This window comes from Phalacrocorax aristotelis, chromosome 17 (genome assembly GCF_949628215.1).
Source record: "Phalacrocorax aristotelis chromosome 17, bGulAri2.1, whole genome shotgun sequence".
Classification (NCBI taxonomy): Eukaryota; Metazoa; Chordata; class Aves; order Suliformes; family Phalacrocoracidae; genus Phalacrocorax; species Phalacrocorax aristotelis.
In genome coordinates this window covers 3,100,546-3,122,210 of record NC_134292.1, presented here as the reverse complement: position 1 = coordinate 3,122,210, position 21,665 = coordinate 3,100,546, and the positions used below count along the sequence as shown (strand labels likewise).

Sequence of the window (21,665 nt, the reverse complement as noted above, 5' to 3'; positions counted from 1 at the left end):
GGTGAGAAATTTCCTGGGGAAGGAGGTGCCAGTGCTGAAAGCTGCTCAGAATTGGGCCTTTTAGTGGGCAAAGAGTGATGCTGCCTATTTTTGTGGTGCTTCTTTCACTTTGGGTTGCTGCGTGTAGCCCCGATTTTGCCAAAGCTGCTGTTTAGGGAGCACAGTTGGATCCAGAGCCTGGTTTCAAGGTGGGTTTCCATCCTCCCATGTTAGATTAAATCTGAAAGCTTTACTCTTTCCCTTCCTTTTTGTGCTCCTCGCTGCAAAACACATCCATGCGCTGTTGGTGAGCTGGGTCCATCCGTGCTCATTGGGATGAGCATGTCCCCACAGCCCAGACGGGGCCTGGGCTTCTTTAGGGGGGTGGGTGCAGTGACACCCCCCAGCCACTCATCCCTCTGGGATGCTGCTAAAGCATCATTGCTACATGTGGTTCGGCACCCCAGGACCCCCTGTGCTTGCTGGCTGGACCCACAAAGCCAGGGCGCTGTGAGCAAAACCAGGAAGAATCAACCTCTTGTACTAACAAAGAGCCAATTTATTATTTTATTCATCTTTAATTCCCCCCCTCCGGCTGCTGGGTGCTGCTGTGGGAAAGAGGAGAGATGTGACCCCCTCCACCACCCCCACTGCCAGCCAGGGTTGTGCCATTAAATCCTCTCCTCCCCCTCCTCCTCCTTCTCAGCATGTGATGAAGAAAACTTATAGGGGTGGGCAGTGGCCCAGGGAAGGCTCAGTGCTGGTGGGTTTCTTAATTTCTGTAGCCTGGGTTTCTCTGTGAGATGGCTTTTCCCGCCCCGAGCTCCATTTCTGCCCCTCACTGCTCCTGCGAGGTCTGAGATACTGTTTCAAATCCCATGAAAGCTCTTTTGTTGTTGTTGAGCAATTTTTTTTCCCTCCTAAATTAGAGGCTCTGTTTCTGCCTCCGGTTGTGATTAGTGTGGGAATTTTTACCTCCCTTTTTAAGACTGTATTTTTGTAACACCAGCTTTTCTGTAAGGACCAGGGACGTGCAACATCATTCCTCGTGCAGAAGGTGTCCAGCCTGGTTTCCCTGGAGCCTGGGTGCCCTTGGCTGCTCCAGGATGGCCCCTTGCCCATGGTGACACGAGAGGCTGGAGCAGCACCCATCCCCCTGGCTTTTGTCCCTTATTGTGGGCAGGCTGCCCCATTCAGCTGTGTTTTGGGCAAAAAGCAGCTTCAAACTCAGGTTTCTTCTTCAGCACCATTCCCTTGAAGAGAGGAGATTATCCTGTGCTGTGAGTGGGTGGACTTCAAAAAAGTCGAGGAGTAGCTTCGCTATCTAGTGTCGGGTACTCCCATGCTGTGGTACGCTGTCACCCCGGGAGCCTTTCCAGGATACAGTCCAGGCTTGGGTGGTTGATTCCCATCCCTGATAAGGCGAGCTCAGATCAGTGCTTAATTAGCCACATATTAATGAAGGAAACTCATTAAATTTGCCCTGTGAAGTTGTACAGTGGCTTCTTGCAACCAGCCCTGTCTGCTTGTCCCTGGGCAGGGCACAGGGCTGGGGCTGGGTCCCCTCAGCCAGGGGCGAGTGGCCCTGGTGGGGCAGGTCCAGGTGGCTTCTCGGGGGGCGAATCCTGCCTCGCTTCCTGCATGATTTGGAGGGTGAGGTTTTGACCGTAGCAGCTCTGGCAGGGGAGTGGAGCTTGTACCAGGCTGTCCCACCCAGGAGGTGGTGCTGAGCTGCAAGGGGCTGGGGATGGAGAAGCACTGGCTGCTGAAAGCTCGGCACTGCTCTGGCTCCCGCTCCCACTGAGCACTGAGAAAGGTCAGACTTTACACTCAGCGGTTTTTTCCCCTGTATAATAAGCTGCCCCTTAGGAAAAGCTGCTTAGGCTTGGAGTTAAATGTAATCATCTTAGAAATATCTGTGTGCATTGCAAAAGATCTGCTCACTACCCCGGGCTGTCCTTCTTGGGAAGGGAGAAACCACCCCTGGCTGCCACCTCCCCAGGACACCGGCTTGCTGGGCGGTCCAGGGATGTGCTGCGACTCTCCTCTGTCATCACTGCAGGGATGCTCTCGGAGCAGGGTGGCTCTGGCAGTGGGGCACAGCCACTGGGCACAGCCACCACCAGCCACCTGGGGCTCGGTCCCATCCCACCTCCCTCCTGCCAGAGGCCAGGCGTGGGGAGGGGAGCCGGGGTACAGGGGGGCTCGCTCCCAGGACTGTTTCTCTCCGTCTGCAGGCGCCTCTGCAGCCAGACCCTGCAGAGGCTGCGACAAGGCAGGGACATGTGTGGGACATGTGCCAGCAGCCTCCCAGGCTGTCCTGCCTGTCCGCTGCCCCCATCTCCTCCTCCTCATGGCACGTGGCCGTGGGCTCCCAGCACCCTGCCCCTCCTCTGGGTGGGTGCTGCGGGAGGTGGGGGGCGATGGCCGAGTCCCCTTGGCCCTGTGAGGCGTGCTGCCGTGATTCGTGGCAGTGACATCTCGGGGGCAGCTGAACCGGCTGGAGCCCAACCTGCCACCTGCAGGGCTGGCTTGGGGATGGGGCCCTGACTCAGCCCCGAAGCCTCTCGGCTGCTTTCCTCTTCCTCCCGAGCTGCACCGCTCCTTGCAGGGCCCCCCCTTCCTCCAGCACCCCCCCAGCTGCCCTGTCCTGTGCTGCTGATGGGCTCGCTGGGCCCCATGCAGCATCGGGGGTCACTGAGCCCCCCCATACTGCTGAGTCCCTGTTTCTGCTGCTCCTTTGGGGCTCGCTAAGCCCCTGGGTCCCTGTGCACCTGAGCCCCCCCGTCCTGCTCCTGATGTGCCACTGGGGCTCGCTGAGTCCCAGGGTCCCCATGCACCATCAGGGGTCACTGAGTCCCCCTGTCCTGCCGAACCTCTGCCCCTGGGTGCCTCCCTGCCCTTGGTCCAGCTCTGGAGGGGATCAGTCTGTGCACAGCAGGAGCTCCCCAGCTACTGGTGTGTCTGGGAAGACTGCTGCCCCCTGTCCAGTTAGAGACGGGGGCTTGGGATGGGATCCCCCAGTCCGGGTGACCGCCCTGTGTTCCTTGTGTGGGTCCAAGGGTGTGGGGGATGCAAGAGACCCCCTGCAAAGATGGGCTGGGGTGCTGCAAGCAGCTGGGATGCCTCTCGCTCCCTGTGCCGGCCTGCTCACTTGTTCAACCCCCCAGGGATCTCCGAGGACTCCAAAGTGGAGGCTCCAGCCTTCACAGATGCCGTCCGCATGTACCGCCAGTCGAAGGAGCAGTATGGCACCTGGGACATGCTGTGCGGCAACGAAACCCAGGTGAGAACCTGTCCCCCCGCAGGCTGGGGTGTGGGGGTGTGGGCTGAGCAGGGTCTCTAAAGCCTCATGCCTTCGCAGGTCCTGAGCAACCTAGTGATGGAAGAGCTGCTTCCCGAGCTGAGGACCACCATCGGCCCGCGGCTGAAGGGCAAGGCTCAGGAACGCCAGCGGACCTGGATCCAGGTGTGGGGGTGGGGCTGTCGGGGTGGGGGATCATCGTCGCCTGCCCTCCCCCTGCCTGCACTGCCTCTGCTTTGGGGCCATGCTGCTGCCTCCCTTCCTCAACAGGCTCGGTGCCCGCCGGCTTTCCTGCCTGTCAGACCCAGCGCCAACCCCTGTGTCGCCCCCTCTCCCAGCCCCCACCAAAGAAGCCATCCTTATTCTCCACTGTGGCCTTTTAAAGCTCCTTGTTGTGCCCCTGCGAGCAGCCCTGCCTGCGCTGCCGTGTCCCTGGGGCGAGGGAAGCAAACAGGAGGAAGCCCAGCCCTGGAGCAAAGCCCATCCCGGCTATATTTAGCGAGCCATTTTTAGAGCAGCACAGGCTAAATCCAGCCCAAACCCTTGCAAAAGACTGAAGGCTCTTGAAAACTGCCTGTTAAAACCGTAAAAACTGATAGATAATTACCACCAGGCTTATAATGTGCCACTGGAGCAGCCTAAAAACACACAAATGCTGCTTTTTCAGTAGCTGCGGTCTTAGCTGCAAAGCTGGGAAACCCAAGGGAGGGAGTGGGGGATGGCTCTGCCTTCCGCCAGCCCCAAAATCATGGCATTTGGCTGCAAAGTGAGCATGAAGCCTCAGTGAGCAGCTCCATCCCGCTCATGGGGTTGGCTCCTGAGACCCCAGGCAGGTTGAACGGGGCAGGGCACAGGTTTCAAATGGTGTCAGAGGCTCTCCTGCCTGGGCTGCCAGCATTCCCAGACAGCCAGCATCCCCAGACCTGCCTAGGGCACACTGGATGTTGGAGGCAGCGCTCAGCTCTCTGCCCCTTGGGCACCACTTCAAAGCAGCTTCTGCACCATGCGGCTTTCGTTTCACCCAGCTGGGGGGTCTCTGATGTGGAAAACCAACTGCCAGGCTGGGAGGAGCAGCCCAGTCAGGGCATGGGCCTTCGAAGGCTCGACAGGTCCTGCAGGCATCTGGTGCTGGAGGTGAGGGCTAGTGGGGGCGGCAGGTGTGTGGGGAAGCTGACCACCCCTCCTCTCTCTCGCCAGATCTCAGATGCTGTCTATAGGATGGTCTATGAGCAGACCAAGGCCCAGTACGATGCAGTGATAGCCAAGTGTGAACAGGAGCGGCCCCAGATGGAGAGCACCATCCGCACGGACATGGACCAGATCATCACTTCGAAGGAGCACTTGGCCAGCAAGATCCGAGGTACAGCCCTGCGGGGACACACGTGGACATGGATGTGCGTGGCTGAGTCTGTGACCGGCTCCTGGTATGGCGTCACCACTGTTTCACCAAGGTGTGGCTGTTCCTGGGGTGCAGTTTGGCTCCTGGGGAGCCTTGGGAAGATGCCAACAGCCACAGTGTCCAGGGTGGGCATCCTCATTGGGATTGTCCCAGGTGGTGGGGGACAAGGTGGGCAGTGACCCCCCTGTCAAGGCAGTGGGGGAGGAACAGGTTCAATACAGACCAAAGACCCCTTGCAAGAACCCCTTGCATTGTCCTGCAAGTCTGGGAAACCTCTCTTTGAGGGGTCTGGGGACAGGGGCAGGTCCTCCTCCCTAGCGTGGGTTTAGGCCTGATTTGCAAAGCTGGAAGGGCAGAGGAGGACCCTTACCGTGCATACCTCCGCTCTCTGCCCAGCATTCGTCCTCCCCAAAGCGGAGGTCTGCGTCCGTAATCACGTCCAGCCCTACATCTCCTCCATCCTGGAGGCCCTGATGACGCCCACAAGCCAGGGCTTTGCTGAGGTGCGGGAGGTGTTCTTCAAGGAGGTGACAGACATGAACATGAACATCGTCAACGAGGGTGGCCTGGAGAAGCTGGCAGAGGTGAGACCTGGCGATGCTCCTTGCTGGCTGGCGGGCTTGGCGGTGGTAGGGCAGTCCTGATGCCATCCCCGATGGGAATGGCACTGGGGGACCCTGGGCTGACAAAACACGTGGGGATGAAGCCCGTGTGGTGGTGCATCCTGCCATGCCTGGTATGGGGTGGCATGTCCCAGCCCCGAGTGTGTGGAGAAGCTGTCCTGCCCTGCTGAGCTCACCTTTATCCCCAGTACATGGAGAAGCTTTCCCACCTGGCCTTCCACCCAGTCAAGATGCAGTCGTGCTATGAGAAGATGGACCAGCTGAAACTGGAGGGCCTTCAGCAGCGATTTGATGTCTCCAGCACGTCCGTCTTCAAGCAGAGGGCCCAGATCCACATGAGACAGGTGGGACAGGGACCAGGGCCCTCTCCTGTCCCCCCAGGCTGAGTGCAGAGGGCTGGGGAGCAGAGGCAGAGCGGGGAACCCAGGCTGGTCCAACCCAGGCAGGGCTTTGGCCAGGACCTCTGTCCTGTCTCAGAGATTTTCATGTCATCAGCACTCAGCTAAGGGTGTGTGATGGACCTGGCCATCCCCTTTCAACTGGAGCCCAGGCAGGGAGGGAGCCCATGGGTGGGAAGCAGCGTGGGGCACCCTTCCAACGTGGACTCAGCACGCAGGCTTGAGCGTCATGGCACAGATGCCCCTTTGCCACCAAGCCCACTGGTTCCAGCGAGTCCAGCAGCCCAATTTTTGGGTCTGATCAAGCCAAACCTGGAGCAGGATATAGAAGCGGGAGGGTGCAGACCACCTTTGGGCACCCTCGTCCCCCAGCACCCTTGGTCCTCGGGGTGGAGTCAGTGGATGCCACGCTGGGATGCTGGGGACCTTGCAAGTGGGAAGGCTCATCTTGGCGTGGCAGTGCCCCAAAGGAGCCCGCTGCCCACCCCCATGGTTGGTCCCTCTGGGTGCCCCCTCCCCGGTGCTGACCGTTTGCCCCTGCTCACAGCAAATGGATGATGCCGTGTACACGTTCGAGACGCTGCTCCATCAGGATCTCGGGAAGCAGCCGGGCAAAGACGACCTGTGCAAGTCCATCCAGCGCATCCTTGAGAGGGTGCTCAAGGTGAGGGGTGATGGGTCAGGGCCTTTGGTAGCCTTCAGTGCCTCCAGTGACCTCATTGCGAGGGCCAGCAGCCCGAGGAAGTGGCCAGGAGTAACCTTACCAACTCTAACAAAAGTCTTCTGGAGAAATACTTTATATTGAAATTTTCTTGCATTTTGCTGGGATGTGGGGCAGGTGAGTGGAATATTACCTGGAGGAGCAAGGTCCCCTCTGACCACACGCATCATTGTAAAAGCCACCCAGGGGTTCAGACAGGCCCAAAAACCCTTCTGCAGACAATGATGGAGGAGCTGGCTTCTACCTGGGCTCAGGCACCCCAGGAAGCGGCTGGAGAGAAGGATGCGAGGGGCAGAGGAACTTGCTCAGGCCCATGCAAATGAGTTGGGGGGAACCAAACCACAGGGGCTTGTGCCGGTGGGCAGGGGAGCTGCCAGCCTGCAGCCCTCACTGACCCAGGGCTGCCCTCTTGCTTGCCCTGCAGAAATACGACTACGACAGCAGCACTGTGCGGAAGAAGTTCTTCAGGGAGGCCCTGCTGCAGATCACCATCCCCTTCCTGCTGAAAAAGCTGGCGCCGACCTGCAAGGGGGTAAGAGGCTAAAGTCTGGGGTGGGGGGCGGGAAGGACCACCTCCCTTGCGGAGGGGCTGGAGCATCCCTCCCTCCTGTCTCCCCCGGCTGAGCGACCTCTCCCCTGCGGCAGGAGTTAGCCAAGTTTCAGGAGCTGATCTTTGAGGACTTTGCCAGCTTCATCCTGGTGGAGAACACTTACGAGGAGGTTGTGCTCCAGTCGGTGATGAAAGACATCATGCAAGGTAGGGTTCTGCATCTCCAGGGAGCCTGGACCAGCTCAGTTCTGAGTCCCAGGGGCCTCCAGCACCCTGGGGGTGCGAGGAGTGGGTGTAAGCCAAGCCTGGGCTTAAGAGCACATGAAGGGCCTGTGCTGGGGAGGAGGGGGTGATCGTGAGCAGGGTGCTGGGGGCTGTATGAGGAGGTGTGACCCTGTGCTGGGTGCGGAGGGGCTGTGTGAAGAGGGGTGACCCCATGCAGGGTGCTGGGCCTGTACCAGGAGTGGCTTTCCCACCTGGCACGTGGCCTTCCCACTGGCAGGGCTGAGCGGTGGGTGGGATGCTGAGCCCTTTGCCCCACTCCAGACAGCTCTCCCTGCACCCAAGGGGGCGGCTGGGGGAGGCGCCCAAGCCTGGCAGGAACTGCCCCATGCCTGCGGCCCGTCTGACATCTCTCTTGGTGCCCCCAGCTGTGAAGGAGGCGGCCGTGCAGCGGAAGCACAACCTGTACCGCGACAGCATGGTCATGCACAACAGCGATCCCAACCTGCACCTCCTGGGCGAGGGCATCCCCATCGACTGGGGCGAGGAGTACAGCGGGCAGCCCGAGGCCGAGCCAGCTGCCGACAAGCGCCGCAGAGCCAAGCAAGTGGTGTCAGTGATCCAAGATGATGAGGGGGTCCTGCCCTATGAGCTGCAGCCCAGCTCCCCGGAGCCACGGGAGCCAGACGAGCCGGACCCTGGGGCACCACCGAGCTCCCCAGACGGGGTGGAGGAGATCCGGGAGGCGCTGGCGAAGGAGAGCCTTGGGGATGGCGTTGAGGCAGAGGAGCGGCTGACGAATGGTACTAACACCACACAGGAGAGCAGTGCCACTGAGGAGGTGGCAGTGGTGGCAGGGTCTGTCCCAGGTGATGTCCCCCAAGGTCCAGCCAGTGAGGGGGACAGGGTGCACTGCGCCACACCGGCATCGCCTGTCCCTGGAGCCGAGGTCCCACCAGGGGCTGGGGTGCCACATGCTGCACCAGCATCACCCATGTCGGCATCACCCGTGCCTGGAGCCGCTGTCCCATCAGGGGCCAGCGTGCAACACGCCGCACCAGCATCACCCAAACCGAGCGTCAATGCCCCATCAGAGGCCGGGGCGCCCCATGCCACGCCACCATCACCCGCACCTGGAGCTGAGACCCCATCACCATCTGTGGAGGTGGCTTGCCACAAGCCCAGTGATAAGGAGCCGGGCAAGGAGGTGCCCCCCCTGGGCGGCAAATGCAGCGCCCCGCAGCCCATGGGCACGACGGAGAGTGGTGAGGGGGTGCAGACTGAGTTCTAGCCCCGGGCCACCCGCCCCGCTGTGGACTGGCCCCGGTGATGCCGGGGGTTGGGGTGGAGGGAATAGGACCCGTGGTGCTGCCAGGGATGGAGAGCAGCGCCGCGGGAAAGGGAGGGGATGGGAAACACCGAGACCGTATTGCCTAAGCGGGGCGGGGGGTCCCCACTGCTGCACAGGGCTGGCCACAGCCAAGTCGTCCTAACTGGGTCAGAGTGGGGGAGGCCCCGGCCAGGCCCAGGGCACCCCCTGCTCTGCTCTGTCCTTCTTCTGCCTTATTGTCTTGTTTTCTACTGAAGAGATGCTTTTATCCATGCCCTGGCCCCCCAGCACAACAGCCTGGGGGGCTGGCATGAACCCCGCTATGGATGGGTGTGCAGGGTGCTTCTGGCTGCCCCAGGGGGGGTCATCCCCTGCCCCAGCCCGGGGGGGGTTTCCTGGGAGCCTGCCCATTGCCATCCCACCCAGCCGGCTCTGGGAGTGCCAGTGGGAGCAGGGGGCACAGGGGATGGGAAAAACGTGATGGCAGCCATGGACATGGTGGGGATACAGCAATGCTGAGCGGCTTGAACTGCTGTCGACGGGGCAAGAGCTGGGACAGGCTCATGGCACCCAGCACCCTCACCCTGGGGTCTTCTAGCAGCTATTTAACTTCAAAGTAAAAACTTACAGTGGCAGGTGGCACTCACACAGTGTCTCCAGCCTTGCCCGGCAGGACTGAGCTGCCTCTGGGCTCAGGCTTGCCGTGCAGCGCTGGGACCCCAGCTCTCACCCTCTGGAGCCCCCCCGGCACCATGCACAGATGATTTCTCCAGCTTTGCAGGTTTTGGCAGCTGGTTGGAAAAAGAGCTGAGGCCTTAGGGTGGTTTGCCGGCACGTGCAGCAGCCCTGCCCACCATGGGGAGGGGGATGGGACCGGCGCAGCCCCCACACAGAGATGTGAAGAGCCCCTGAGCCTGTGGGGGTTGGCAGGACTCATATGAGTGTGACACGTGTGCCCCTGCACCCAGCAGGGACCAGCACCCCAACATTCGCATGTATTTTAGGTGCCACTGTTCCTGCCTCTGAAGGGGAGGCGCCCAGCCTAACCCACTCGGGGAGGTCCCCCAAAGTGCCTTGCTGTGGGAACTTAGAACCTGTCTCTTCCAGGATATTTTATTAAGAAAGTTATACAAATGTTTAAAAATATGCTTATAATAATTAATAAAATGGAAAAGCTTTATTTAAAGCCAGAGGAGACTGTCCTTATTCCTGAACCATCCCCCTGGGGCTGTGATGGAGGGGTAGGGCTGGGGATTCCCCACTCCCTCTGTGACGGGTGGTGTCACATCCTGAAGTCACCCTGCAGCAACACAAGCCAGGGGCCAAACAACTGAGGTGATTTTATTAAAAAGGGTGTCCCAAGGAAGCAGCAAGAGGCACCTGCAGCAGCAGCTTCCCCTCGGCACAGTCACAGCGGCAGCTCTGGAACTACGCTGACCCCAACCCTGGAGCACTGCACTGGAGAGGGGATGGAGGTGGGGGGCCAGCAGGATCCCCATTACCCCCAGAAGGCACTGTGTGAAGAGGGGCTTGGTGCAGGGCAGCTCTGGGTGGGAGGGCAGGGGTGCCTGTCCCCAGCAGGTCCCTGGACCATTCCCGTTCCAGCCAGAATGAACCCCCCCCAAAAAGTGGGGGGAAGGAAATGCCCAGCATCCCCCCCCACCCCCAGCTGTCATCACCTGGCCAAAGCTCCCTGAGAGCCAGGGGACAGCCTCCAGCTGAGGACGGTGGCGGTGTCAGCGTGGCAGAGTGCTGGCCATGGGGCTCCCCTTCCCAGTGCCCCCCCCCCCCAAGTCAGGCCAGCACCAAGGGTCCCTGCAGCAAGTCCCTGGGGTGCTGCATCCCACACAGCATGGGGACAAGGACAGACCCAACAGAAGTGGCAGCAGCTATTCCAGACAGAGCACCGGGAGGTGCAGAGCACATCGCCCACCATCCCGGGGGGGGTGCCTAGCCCCGACCGAGCAGGGGGTACACCACAAAATAGCCCAGTGTGGAGCCCGCAATGGCTCCAAGGAAGATCCAGGCATTGTAGGACATGACGGCCAGCATCACCACGTAGCCCAGCACCACCTGCACCACGTGGAACAGTGTCTGGCCAACATGGTACCGAAACCACCTGTGGAAGATGTGAAACCCCATCAGCAAGGGGCTGGGGCAGTCGTCATCTTCCCCGCCCCAGCATGCCCGAGCACCCAGAGATGGGTTTGGGGAGCAGGGAGAGGTATGGGGGCTGCAAAGAGCAGCACAGGGGGGAATTCTGCTCCAGAGGAATGGGGAGGATATTATTAAGAGGCTGGCAGTAAAAGCAGACTCAGGCATGTCTGGGATTAAATATAAGAGGAAAAAAAACCCCAGGGCTCAGCTCCAATGGCTTGTGCTGGGAAGGAAAAGCCCAGGCCAGCTTTGATGGGGTGCCTGAGCCACTGCTTGTGCCCATCCTCAAACCACAAGGACCCTCCTGCACCCATGGCGGCTCCTGGAGGAGCCCAAACACCCATCCCCGAGCCCCGCCGCGGCCCCGCCGGCCGGGTGCGAAGGGGTCCCTGCGGTACCTGCCCTGCGCAGGGCCAGTGCCCCCCTCCTCCGGCTCTGCCAGCGCCTCCCGGCTGAGGCTGCGGGGCAGAGCCAGCAGCGCCCGCCGCAGCAGCACGGCCTTGCCCATCTTGACGGCTTCATAAAGCATCGCCAGCAGCAGGATCACCAGCACGGAGAGCGCCATCCCTGCATGAGAAACATCCCACTGTTGCCCATCGCCGCACACCGGTGGGAGATGTGGCGTGGGGCAACGTGGGGGGCATTGGGTCCTGGCACACAGCACTTGGGCTTATCCGTGGGATAAGGTGGAGGGAAGGGAGGGCTCCTGGGATTGGGGTTGGGCTGGAGTGACAGGCAGCAGGTTTGTGAAGCCTTGGGAAATGGTGTATTTAGCCCAATCCACTCTCTAAATTCCTAGGGAGTGTTTTTTAGGGGGGGTTACTCTGAAAAACATAAGCATCTCTGCATCGACTCCACAAAAATGTTGGGGTTAAATAAGATGCTGGGATAATAATTAAAAAAAAAAAGAGAGTAAAAGAAAATGGGAAGCTGAGCCATCACTAAGTGACCTAGGGGGGTTGACAGGCCCTGGAGGGGCAGGGAGGGGGTGCTTCCCACACCTCCTTGCCTGCTGCTCTCGGCTTAGGAGGATCGACCCGTGACCGGGGCATTACCAGGGCATGGCACTGCTCATCGGGGTAGGAGAGGGTCAGCCAAAACCAGGCAGTGCCCTCTGAGCTCTGGGATGACTGGGGCCCACCATGGCTCTGCCCTGGCCCCCCCATGCAGTAAGTGCCCCAGCGTTAGTGCTGGGCGGGAGCCCTGCTCCCCCGTCCCCAGCCCATCGCTAACACTGCTCCTGCAAAGCCACTGCTCCCTTCTCTGCCCCACATCCCCTTCCCTGGGCGGAGAGCACAGCTGGAGGTGGATGGACGGACAGACAGACAGAGGCGTCGGGGCCAGGCCGGGGCTGGCAGCCTACCTGTGGGTGTGTGGACGCTCCAGAAGTCAAAGAGCAGCACTGCCGTGTCCGAGAAGTGGAAGGACATCTGGAAGAGAGGCCAAGGGAAGGGCAGTGCTAGGAACCGGCTTGGGGTGATGGGGCAGACAGGGGTGGGGCGCCTGCATCTTCAGTCGGTCCATGTACCCAGAACCCCAAGGGCTGAGCCCTGATGCTGATGCTCAGCCAGGGTTTTACCAAACGATGCATTTTTTTTTTTCCCCTGAATCCTGAAACGGAAAGAGGAACTTGCACTGCAAATCAGTCATGCTGACTGCGCTTAACTCCTCCCGTGACTTCTAGCGGGACAATTTTCACCTCTAGCAGCAGCTCCTGTCTGTGTGGGCTGGCAAGAAAAAAACAGAGTTTCCCCTGTGATAGAGAGACAAGCCCAAGACTTCATTAATGTGGATTCGAGAAGGGAAGGTCTATGGGAGACAGACGGAGGCTGGTGGACGCTGTCTGCAGCCTGAAGCGAAGCCAGCTGGTGGTCAGAGCCCAGCCACCCTCCACTTTCCTCTGCCTCCAGGGGTTTTCTCCTGCATCGCCGGGACAGGCCAAAGCACCCAGAGCCACAAGCGTGACCACCAGGGGATGGTCACGGGCATCAGGGCGGCTGGTCCAGCGATGCCTCCCTGGCAGAGAAGCACTGGTCCAACCACTGTCTGTCTGTCTGACCTGGGGCTGCTGGGACTTGCAAAGGCATCAAACCCCCTTTATCACCCTGAAATAGGAAGAGCAAGTATTGCTCTTGTGTAACAAACCCACCCACAGAGCTGATGCCACAGCTGCCAAGTCTTGCTCGTTTTACCACAAAAATATTGAATTTTGATTTTATTTTTTTCTCCTCCCTTTGGCGAATCTCTCTAGGATTGCAGGGCTCGTGCTCTCTCCTCTGCCGCGCCAACCTGCCTGTGGCCATGCATACCCATTACTGACACCAGCAGATGCAGCCGACAGGACCAGCCTCGGCCAGAAATACCATCCAATAACCGGGTGTCCACACCGCAGATGGGCTCTAATTACACCCTTCGGCAGCTCGTTACCCAAAACACATTAGCACATGTAATTGGCCTATGCTTTTAAGCTTCCTTTAGCAACAGATTAATGATAATTAGCCTTTAAACGAAGTTATTTCTCCTTTGCAGGCTTCACCCGTGAGTCTGCCGTGCAGTGTAAGGAGGAGTAACTATTTTAGGGACAGGGCAACAGAAGTGACTGGCAGAAGATCCCCTTCGCTGCACCAGGTCTCCCAGCCTGGGGTGATGCTACATGTCTTCGGGTACCCTGCGTGGCCATGAGGCCAAAATGATGCTCCTTGGGCCAATGGCCCCTCGCTCCTCTCCTGTAGTGATGCTATAGTGTGATTCCTCCAGAGACGGCGTCTTGCTGGGTGAGGTCAAGGAGGCAAGTCCTAAAAGTCTCTGAACTCTTTGCAAGAAGGGAATTATGCTGCCGGGGCGATGCTAGAGGCCAAGGGATATTGGTTGGAGGGACGTGGTCCTCTCTGCACCCGCCTGCCCACACGGCAGTGGCCAGGTAAGGCTGCACCCAGCTCCTCCTCCGCACCTTGCAGGCATTCGTACATGCAAACAGAGCTGCTGAAAAGCATCCCGCGCTGCCTCTGCTTGTGTGCACAACATGTGCGTTTAGTGGCTTAATCTGCCGCAGTTTTGGGGTTACTCTTTGCTCTTAAGTGAAAACGCAGCGATGCGCGCACGGAGCAGTGTCAGGCTGCCCGGCACATCCCGACCTGCTGCTCCGGTCCGACTGGGACACCCGGCCCCACACGTCAGGGCGAGCCTGCCTGCCTGCGGCACACCGATCGTGGCTTGCAAGATAGGATGACAAGCAAGACACTGTCCCGGCCAGCCCAAGCTGCAGCCCCACGCTGGGGGGGCAGTGGCCCAGGGAGGTGTTCCCACGCCAGTATGCTCCCTGGAGCTGGTGTGAGCCACCTTTTGGATCTTGCAGGGATGCCGGTACCAGCAAATGGGGGGGACCTGGTAGCCTTAAACATCACGTCTGAGCTCAGAGCATGAAGCAAAACTATCAGGGTGATGGTTGAAGGCCTGTGCCCTGACTTGAGCTCCCGCTGCGAGTGCCTGGTATAAACCCACGCCCACAACAGCCCCTCAACGGGTGACGGGAGAGCAGGCGATGGGGCAGCGGGTGACGGAGGAGCTCACCCTGTGCACAGCTCCCCGGAGCCGCCGCTGCTGGCGGGCTCTGCCGCAGCCCCGGCTGAGGCACGGGGTCAAGAGCGGGGCGAAGGGGGCGAAGGGGGGTCCGGGGCGAAGGGGGGGGTCCGGTGGGAAAGCGGGGGTCCGGGGCGAAGGGGGGCGTCCGGGGCGAAGGGGGGGGTCTGGGGGGAAAACGGGGGTCCGGGGCGAAGGGGGTGGTCCGGGGCGAAGGGGGGGTCCGGGGTGAAAGGGGGGGGGTCCGAGGCGAAGGGGGGGGGTCCGGGGCGAAGGGGGGGGGTCCGGGGCGAAGCTCTGGCAGGAGGCCGCGGTGCCGGAGGATGAGTGGCGATGCAGCAGCCTTTAAACAGCGCTTGTCCACAGGGAGGTGCGGGGTTCCAGGGGTGATTTACGGGAACAGCCGGGCTGAGCCCAGCCCCGGCAGCGGCGGGGTTACGGGGCTGTGGCAGGGGCGCACACCCGGCCCCACCGCCCCCCTGCCCGGGACCCCCCCCGGCTCGGCTCGGCTCGGCTCACCTGCATGGCGGCGGTGCTGAGCCCGTCCCGTCCCGGCGCAGCTCAAGCTCAAGCTCAAGCTCAAGCTCAAGCTCAAGCCCAGCTCAGCCCAGCTCAGCCCGGCCCGTCGCGGGCGCCTGACGCGCGGCGCGGGGCTCCCCGGGAGTTGTAGTGCGGGGGGGTGGGGGGTGCGGCCTGGCCGGGAGCACGCGTGGGGCGGGGCGGTCCGGTGTCTGTGTGTCCGTGTGTCCAACCCCACCGCACGCCCCCTCCCCGCCCCCCCGTTTCCCGCGCCAGCCGCGTCCCTCCTGCGAGGGGGGGGGGGGGGGGCTGAGCCCCTGGGGCTTCGCTTTCCCTCCGCTCCTCGCTCCATCCCTCGCTCGCTCCCTGCCACTTCATGCTCCCATCAGAGAATCATAGAATCATGCAATGGTGTGGGTTGGGAGGGACCTTTAGAGGCCACTAGTCCAACCCCCTGCAGAGAGCAGGGACATCAACTAGACCAGGTTGCTCAGAGCCCCTCCAGCCTGTCCTTGGATGTTTCCAGGGATGGGCATCGCCCACCTCTCTGGGCAAACTCTGCCAGTGTTTCACCACCATCAGTGTAAAAAACTTCTTCCTTATAACCAGTCTAAATCTACCCTCCTTTAGTTAAAAACCACCACCCCTTGTCCTGTCACAGCAGCCCTTGCTAAAGAGGTCACCCCCATCTTTCCCATAGTCCCCCTTTAAGCACTGAAAGGCTGCAATAAGGTCTCCCCGCAGCCTTCTCTTCCCCAGGCTGAACAACCCCAGCTCTCCCAGCCCGGCCTCGTAGCAGAGGGGCTCCAGCCCTCGGGTCATTTCTGTGGCCTCCTCTGGACCCGCTCCAACAGCTCCATGCCCTTGTGCTGGGGGCTCCAGACCTGGACGTGGCGCTGCAGGGGGGTCTCACCAGAGCAGAGCAGAGGGGCAGGACCCCCTCCCTCGCCCTGCTGCCCACACTGCTGGGGATGCAGCCCAGGGGACAGCTGGCTTTCTGGGCTGCGAGTGCACATTGTTGGCTCATGTCCAGCTTTTCATCCACCAGCACCCCAAGGCCTTCTCTGCAGGGCTGCTCCCCATCCCTCAATCACTAGCACAAGGCCCCTCAGAGTGGTCACGGGTGTTTCTGCTGGTTTTCCCCATGGCAGCAGGAGAGCAGGGTAGCAGCGAGTGTTCGCAACCCCAGCTGCAAAACAGGGAAGCTGGTTTTTTTTTTCCAGGGCCTTTCCCAGCGAGAGGCAGGACAGACCGAGGGGGAACTTTGCCTCCCAGCTGCGCCTTTATCAAGAGCACGTGGGCGCTCGCTCCTTGCTGGCACACTCTGGCCACCTCCAGTACACGGGGGAGCAGGAGGAGGCTGCGCTGCCGCTGCCTTTGTTTGCCCAAGTGCAAACAGCTGCTGATGCCCACAAAGACACCCAGCGCCTGCCAGTGGATTTATGTGGGACTCCCTGCTTGGGAAGGAAACGTAGGGGTGCAGGGGAAAAACCACTTTGGGTAGTGAGTGTATTTTTCCTTACAGCCAGAGAGGTGGAACTGGAGATATTCAGGGTGTGCTTGCTGCTTGAATTAAAAAAAATATTGGATAAACCCACCACTATGCTACTTCTCTTTAAAATCCTTCCTGAAAAATTTCCATCAAAAATGGACATGCAATTTTTTTTGGCAGCTAAAGCTCCTCTGAGTTGTGGCCAGCATAGCCGGTGGGTGAGGTGAGGTGTGGACTCTCTGTGCCGCTTTCTCCTCTGCAAAAACACAGCAGAAAAATTCCACTAAAATGAGCGATTTGTGTGTGTGTGTTTGTGAAATCTGCCCTGAAAAAAAGTGTTTGCTGTCATGTAACAGTCCGCTTTGCTTCTCTCCCCAGGAGCTAATATGTGCCTTGAGTTGGAATTTAATTTTCCCTTTGCAATCTGCTGCATGGGGTCTCTCTTACCAGCACCCGGCACCCATGGGATGTGCCAGACCCTCGGTGCTGCCTGACCCCTCTGCCTTCGCTGCAGGCAGCTGTGCAGCGAGCAGGATCCGCCTGCTTCCCCACCAGCCCAGCTGCAAACAGCTCCTCTTCCCCTTTCACCTCCCTGCGGGGAAGGGAAGTCTCTGCCTGGCAGGGATTGGGATTTCGGCTGCACCCATGACGATGCACCCGCACGTCCCCATGGCCGGCTGCAGGCGAGGGGTCAGCATCAAGGGGGTCTTGCAGGGGTGGGGAGGAAAGGCCCACGGGCGGGGTCAGGACTGGCCTCGTGCCCTCGCAGGGCAGTCAGGGGTGGTTTCGCAGAGGGGTGCCCACATGACAGCCCTAATATCACAGCAAACAGAAATTAAATGCCAGAGCAGGAAAAGCCTTTCTGAGGCGCTCAGCCCCTGCCTGGGAGAGGGTGTTGGCCACTCCCGTGGCCAGCACAGCTGGTGACACACAGAGCACAGCGGGAACAGCTACTGCACCCCACAAGAACATGCTACACCAGGGACCCAGCACCCACAGCTTGCACGCACCACGACGTGGCATTGCTTAAACTGCTCCCAAGGGCCCGTGGCCCCTGAAAAGGCTGCGCCTGCTGCTCTCCTTGGCCTCTGGTGCAGGGTCTGGCCCAGCAGCCACACTAGTCAGCTGGCACTGGCATCGATGCCTAACCTCAGTGCTGGCCCCTGGACACGACGCGGGCAGCGTGGACACACGTGCTGCAGGGCAAGGAGGGCAAGCTCCCCCCCGAGAGCCTGAGCAGCGATGGGTGCGGAGAAAGCCAGTGTTGCAGCACAAAGCCAGCCGAGATTCAGGGGGTTTTGGATCATGCTCCAGAGAAATGGGGGTGCTGGCAACACAGCTATGGCTCAGGTGCCACATGTAAAGCCCTCTGCCCTTAGGACTTACCCATACCTGCCTGGGGCCGAGCAGCTGAGCAATAGCGGGGTGGTTAGAGAGGCAAGGGAAACACTGCTGGGAACAACAAAAATAAAGTGGTAAGTAACAGTGCTTCAGCGTGGGAGCCAAATGGCTTAAATTCCTGTCGCTGCCTGACCAGGGTGATGTTGGCTTGTAGCACAATCTTGCTATAGCAATCAGCTCTACCCCACTAAAGCCCCTCTGACCGCCACAGGAGTTGCAGACCTAAAACAGAGGCAGGACTAGAGACTTTGTATTGTTCACCCCTTTTCACTCCCTGATTCCTGGCTGGGCTGGAGCTGCTGGGGATTGCAGCAGCTGAGGGCAGCAGCCTGCACTTGCTTTGCCCTGCAGAGAGCAGGCAGCATGGCTCGGACCTGCCTGCCAGGGGTGCCAGGGCTCTCCAGGACTGCTTCTCAGCCCCATTCCAGGTGTACGAGGCTCCAAGCATTTGTGGGCATGACTGAGGCAAAGAAAAGCCCCTTTCCTTCCTTTTTTCCCAAGCTGGCAGTATTTCTCTCGTTGTTTGTTTTTGAGCCTCCCCCAATCAGTCATTAAATTAGCACCTTCTCATATATACATATATATAATATATAATTTATAGAGAAATGACTTTTGTAAACAATGTTCTTCTACTCCAGAAGGAAGCGTAGTCTGTGGCATAATGCAGCTACAAACACATATCTCAAAAAGAGGATGAGCAGCTCCGGGGAGTGGGTGGGAGCCTCTGCATGCTTCCCCAGTGGGACAGTTCTTGGGTGGGAAGGAACCAGCTGGCCCGGTTTGGGTGTCACCAGTTTCAGCTGAAGCAAACTGGTCCGACTGTGAAACCAAACTGGTGCAAGGCATCACCGTTGTGAAAGACGGCCAGGTCCCGCAGGGGCAGCAGGGACAGCTCCTCCGTGGTGAACTGGAAGATGGTGTCAGTGATGGAGGACTCGTTGTCCAGCTGAAATGAGCACCGGGAGCAGCTGAGCAGCACGGAAACCCTTGGCCTGAAGGGTCTTCTCAAAGCACCCTCCATCCCCTTCGCTACTCCGGTTGCTCCCTGATTCACCCAACAGCCCCACGGGAGCCAAGTCTGCAGCCCTGCGTGGCTTCTCCAGGGAGGTGGCCTCCCCACATCTCCTGGAGCCCACCCTGTCCCCTGCCACATCCCAGCCTGCTCCCCACCACCGGGGCAGGTCCTTGGGCCTGGGGAAAGGACGCTCTCCATCCCCATCTCACCATGTGAAGCCAGGTCTATCCCAAACCCCGGAGGTGCAAACATATGCCAAGGGGCTCTGCAAATGTCAGGGGGCTCTTCCAGGCAGAGGAAAGGGTCTGGCCACAGCCAAGCTTACCACGCAGCCTTGCAGGCTGGCTGCATAGCTCTGCTCCCGGGAGTCAGCCAGGAAGCGGATTTCCTTCTCTGCTTGGGGCTGGCCCTTTTCGGGGGCCGGTCTGCAGGAGTAGGAGACCTTCTGGGTGGCCAGGCGGCTGTGCAGGCGGAGGAAGCGGAGCTGCACCGGGCTGGCCCCCGCATACTCCAGCTGCAGGGGCAATGAGAGAGAAAACCAGGTAGCGGGGGCTGCTTGGAAGGGCCTGTGCTCCCCCCAGTCAAAAAGTGGGCAGGATTCAGTTCTCTGCTAAACCCCTAGTTTAGATTTTCTTGCAGAGGCAAGTGTCGTGTCCCACCATGCACAGCCAGTGGGACCCTGTGCCCAGGCATTGCCCCAGCGCAGCGGGACAGGTACTAGTAGGCACCCAACCCCATGAGATGGGCTTCATATCCCAGCTGGGCACTTACCAGGAAGCCCCCAGGCAGGGTGCTGAACCACTCGAAGGTGTCCTCAGAGGCATAGGTGCTCAGCCAAGCCTTGATGGGGAGCTGCAGGGAGGGGGCGACCATGTCATGCTGTCCCAGCGGGGGATGGTGGCACCACCAGGACAAGGATCCAGCTACAGCAGCCCATGCATGTGACCTGTCCCTGCAGGCTGGTCACACACTGTGACCAGGATCCTCACCCCTAACCACTCCAACAGCTCCCTGCTATGGCAGCGGTCACCATGGCAAGGGGCTGGCCACACTGTCCCTTCTCCAGCCACACCAACCCCCTATCCTTGCCCACCCTGAGCAGTAACATGGGGCTGGAGGTACCCCACAAAAGCCACCCCATACCTGGTTGTGGACAGGGGCTATGCAGGTCTCTCCCCCTGCTGTGAAGTTGCAGAAGGCCACCAGTGCATCCTGTGGGCTGCCCTGGTTGGGGTCGATGTAGTATTGCCCTGGAGGGAGGCAGAGATGGGCTCCTGGCACCTGGTTTTTGGCACAGGGAGGATGCCACACACAGCCATCTCAGCTCAGCTCATGGCACATCCCTGGCTGCAACCTCCATCCTCCTGGGATGCAACCTGGCTGCCACCCCGTTGCTCCAGGGATGCCCATGAAACTCTGGAGCTGAGCTCATCCCCCAGATCCTTATCCCTTCTTAATTGCAAAGAGCTGCCCATTCCCCGCGTCGGCCCCGGATCCAGCCAGCCCTCCCCACGCCGTCCCAGTGCAGGGAGGGCTGGCTAGATGCAGGTCCAACATGGGGCGACCTCATGTACACCCCAGTACCATCGGGCAGGCTGGGGTGAGCCAGCAGCAGCTCCTTGCAGGTGGCCGCCGGGTTGGTTTTGGTGCCGTTGGGATGCTCAACGAGGGCCTGCAGCTCCTGGCTCAGGGCGTCCAGCAGAGCCCAGACCGCAGTGTAATTCAGGTGGTTGGAGGAGTAAATTAGGTGCTGAAAGAATGTGGGAGATATAACCAAGCTGACGTTAGGCCCCCCCCCCTCTTATTTTGGCCAGGAGCATCACCAGGTGCTCAGGGAGAGGATGGGGCACGCAAGGGACAAGGACAAACGTGGTGAGAGAGGGATTAACCATATCTGCTTGCTCTTTGTGCAAGGACCTTGGTCCTTGGGCACAGAGGACCTCAGGAGCAGTGGGACACGGGACAGCATCACTGTCAGCCCCTTCCCCCCAGGGTGGCACCCACCGAATGGGGGGAAAGGATGGAAACCTCTCACCCCCATGCAGCATTGCCTCTCCCATGCACTCACCCGCAGCTCCTCCCTGGACAGCATCAGCGTGGGTCCGCTGGGACCAGGGGGGCCGGGGAGACCCTGGGTGACAATGACAATGCTAGTGATGCTGGCTGCTGCCCACGAGCCCCCCGCCATGCTCGCAGCTCCTCCAACAGCACCAGTGGCCAGCCATCTGCATGGTGGGACCTCACTGCAAAATTTGGGGGAGTAAGAGACCCAAATTTTGGCACGAGGGACATTAGCAGCTCTGCTTACCGGCAGGCCCGGTGTGCCCCTGGGTCCTGGCAGCCCTGGGAAGCCTTTCAGCCCCTGCCGAAGGAGGGAAGAAAAGTGAGGCGACGAGATGCTGCCGTGCCAAGCAGCACCCTGGGGTGCCCCACAGGGTCACCCTGCACCCCAGGCAGGAGGGGAGGGTGCCCTGCAGCAGGGCTGAGCCTGGCTCCAGGCACTCCCCTCTACTTACTTTGGGTCCAGACAAGCCCTGGAAGAGAAGGACAAGACCAGGCTAAGAGGGAGGCAGGCAGGATCAAAGCCCCAGCCCAGGATAACTCCAGCAGGACATGGAGCGAACCCCAAATGTGCCGGGAGGGTGAAGGACTCACCGGCATCCCGGGGAAGCCGGGGTGTCCCCGTGGGCCAGGGGGCCCAGTGTTTCCCTGCAAAGACACCAGAGGAGGTCAGGGAACTGCATAGGGCATCCCCCAGCCCTATGTCCTTCTATAACCCAGCCCCTCCCCAGGTGGATTTTGCATGGAAAAATGAGGAATTTTGCATGGAAAAATGAAGAATTCACTCCAATACTCATCTCAGTTCCTCCTGTTCCCATTACCTGCTGTCCCTTTGGTCCTGGCCTCCCAGGGATTCCATGGGGTCCTGGCTTGCCCTAGGAGATGTGGCAGAGTGTCACACAGGGTGACAAGGGA

General features: G+C 60.1%; 3 protein-coding genes across 4 annotated transcripts in view; 1 reads left to right on the top strand and 2 right to left on the bottom strand.

The window, feature by feature from the left end:
- Window positions 1–9,712, top strand: part of NIBAN2 (niban apoptosis regulator 2) — a 31,855-nt gene extending 22,143 nt beyond the window's left edge. The window contains exons 6-14 of the mRNA XM_075111810.1: window positions 3,150–3,265; window positions 3,344–3,448; window positions 4,481–4,643; window positions 5,079–5,266; window positions 5,494–5,649; window positions 6,251–6,367; window positions 6,849–6,956; window positions 7,070–7,181; window positions 7,625–9,712. Coding sequence (XP_074967911.1) covers window positions 3,150–3,265; window positions 3,344–3,448; window positions 4,481–4,643; window positions 5,079–5,266; window positions 5,494–5,649; window positions 6,251–6,367; window positions 6,849–6,956; window positions 7,070–7,181; window positions 7,625–8,487 — 1,928 coding nt within the window. The 3' untranslated portion in view covers window positions 8,488–9,712. The remainder of the gene's footprint in view (window positions 1–3,149; window positions 3,266–3,343; window positions 3,449–4,480; window positions 4,644–5,078; window positions 5,267–5,493; window positions 5,650–6,250; window positions 6,368–6,848; window positions 6,957–7,069; window positions 7,182–7,624) is intronic.
- SLC31A2 (solute carrier family 31 member 2) lies at window positions 9,624–14,909 on the bottom strand. The gene is made up of 4 exons (XM_075111811.1): window positions 14,782–14,909; window positions 12,047–12,113; window positions 11,082–11,250; window positions 9,624–10,645 (listed from the first exon to the last, which is right to left on the bottom strand). The coding sequence occupies exons 1-4, from the start codon at window positions 14,785–14,787 to the stop codon at window positions 10,477–10,479; spliced, it is 411 nt and encodes a 136-aa protein (XP_074967912.1). The 5' UTR covers window positions 14,788–14,909; the 3' UTR covers window positions 9,624–10,476.
- Window positions 14,910–18,248: 3,339 nt separating this feature from the next.
- Window positions 18,249–21,665, bottom strand: part of LOC142065548 (uncharacterized) — a 98,338-nt gene continuing 94,921 nt past the window's right edge. For both annotated transcript variants that reach the window (XM_075111767.1, XM_075111768.1), the window contains 10 exons: window positions 21,572–21,625; window positions 21,345–21,398; window positions 21,206–21,223; window positions 20,998–21,051; window positions 20,758–20,820; window positions 20,274–20,439; window positions 19,833–19,939; window positions 19,461–19,541; window positions 19,015–19,203; window positions 18,249–18,620 (listed from right to left, as the gene is read on the bottom strand). In XM_075111767.1, the coding sequence (XP_074967868.1) occupies window positions 18,471–18,620; window positions 19,015–19,203; window positions 19,461–19,541; window positions 19,833–19,939; window positions 20,274–20,439; window positions 20,758–20,820; window positions 20,998–21,051; window positions 21,206–21,223; window positions 21,345–21,398; window positions 21,572–21,625 (936 nt within the window). In that variant the 3' untranslated portion in view covers window positions 18,249–18,470. The remainder of the gene's footprint in view (window positions 18,621–19,014; window positions 19,204–19,460; window positions 19,542–19,832; window positions 19,940–20,273; window positions 20,440–20,757; window positions 20,821–20,997; window positions 21,052–21,205; window positions 21,224–21,344; window positions 21,399–21,571; window positions 21,626–21,665) is intronic.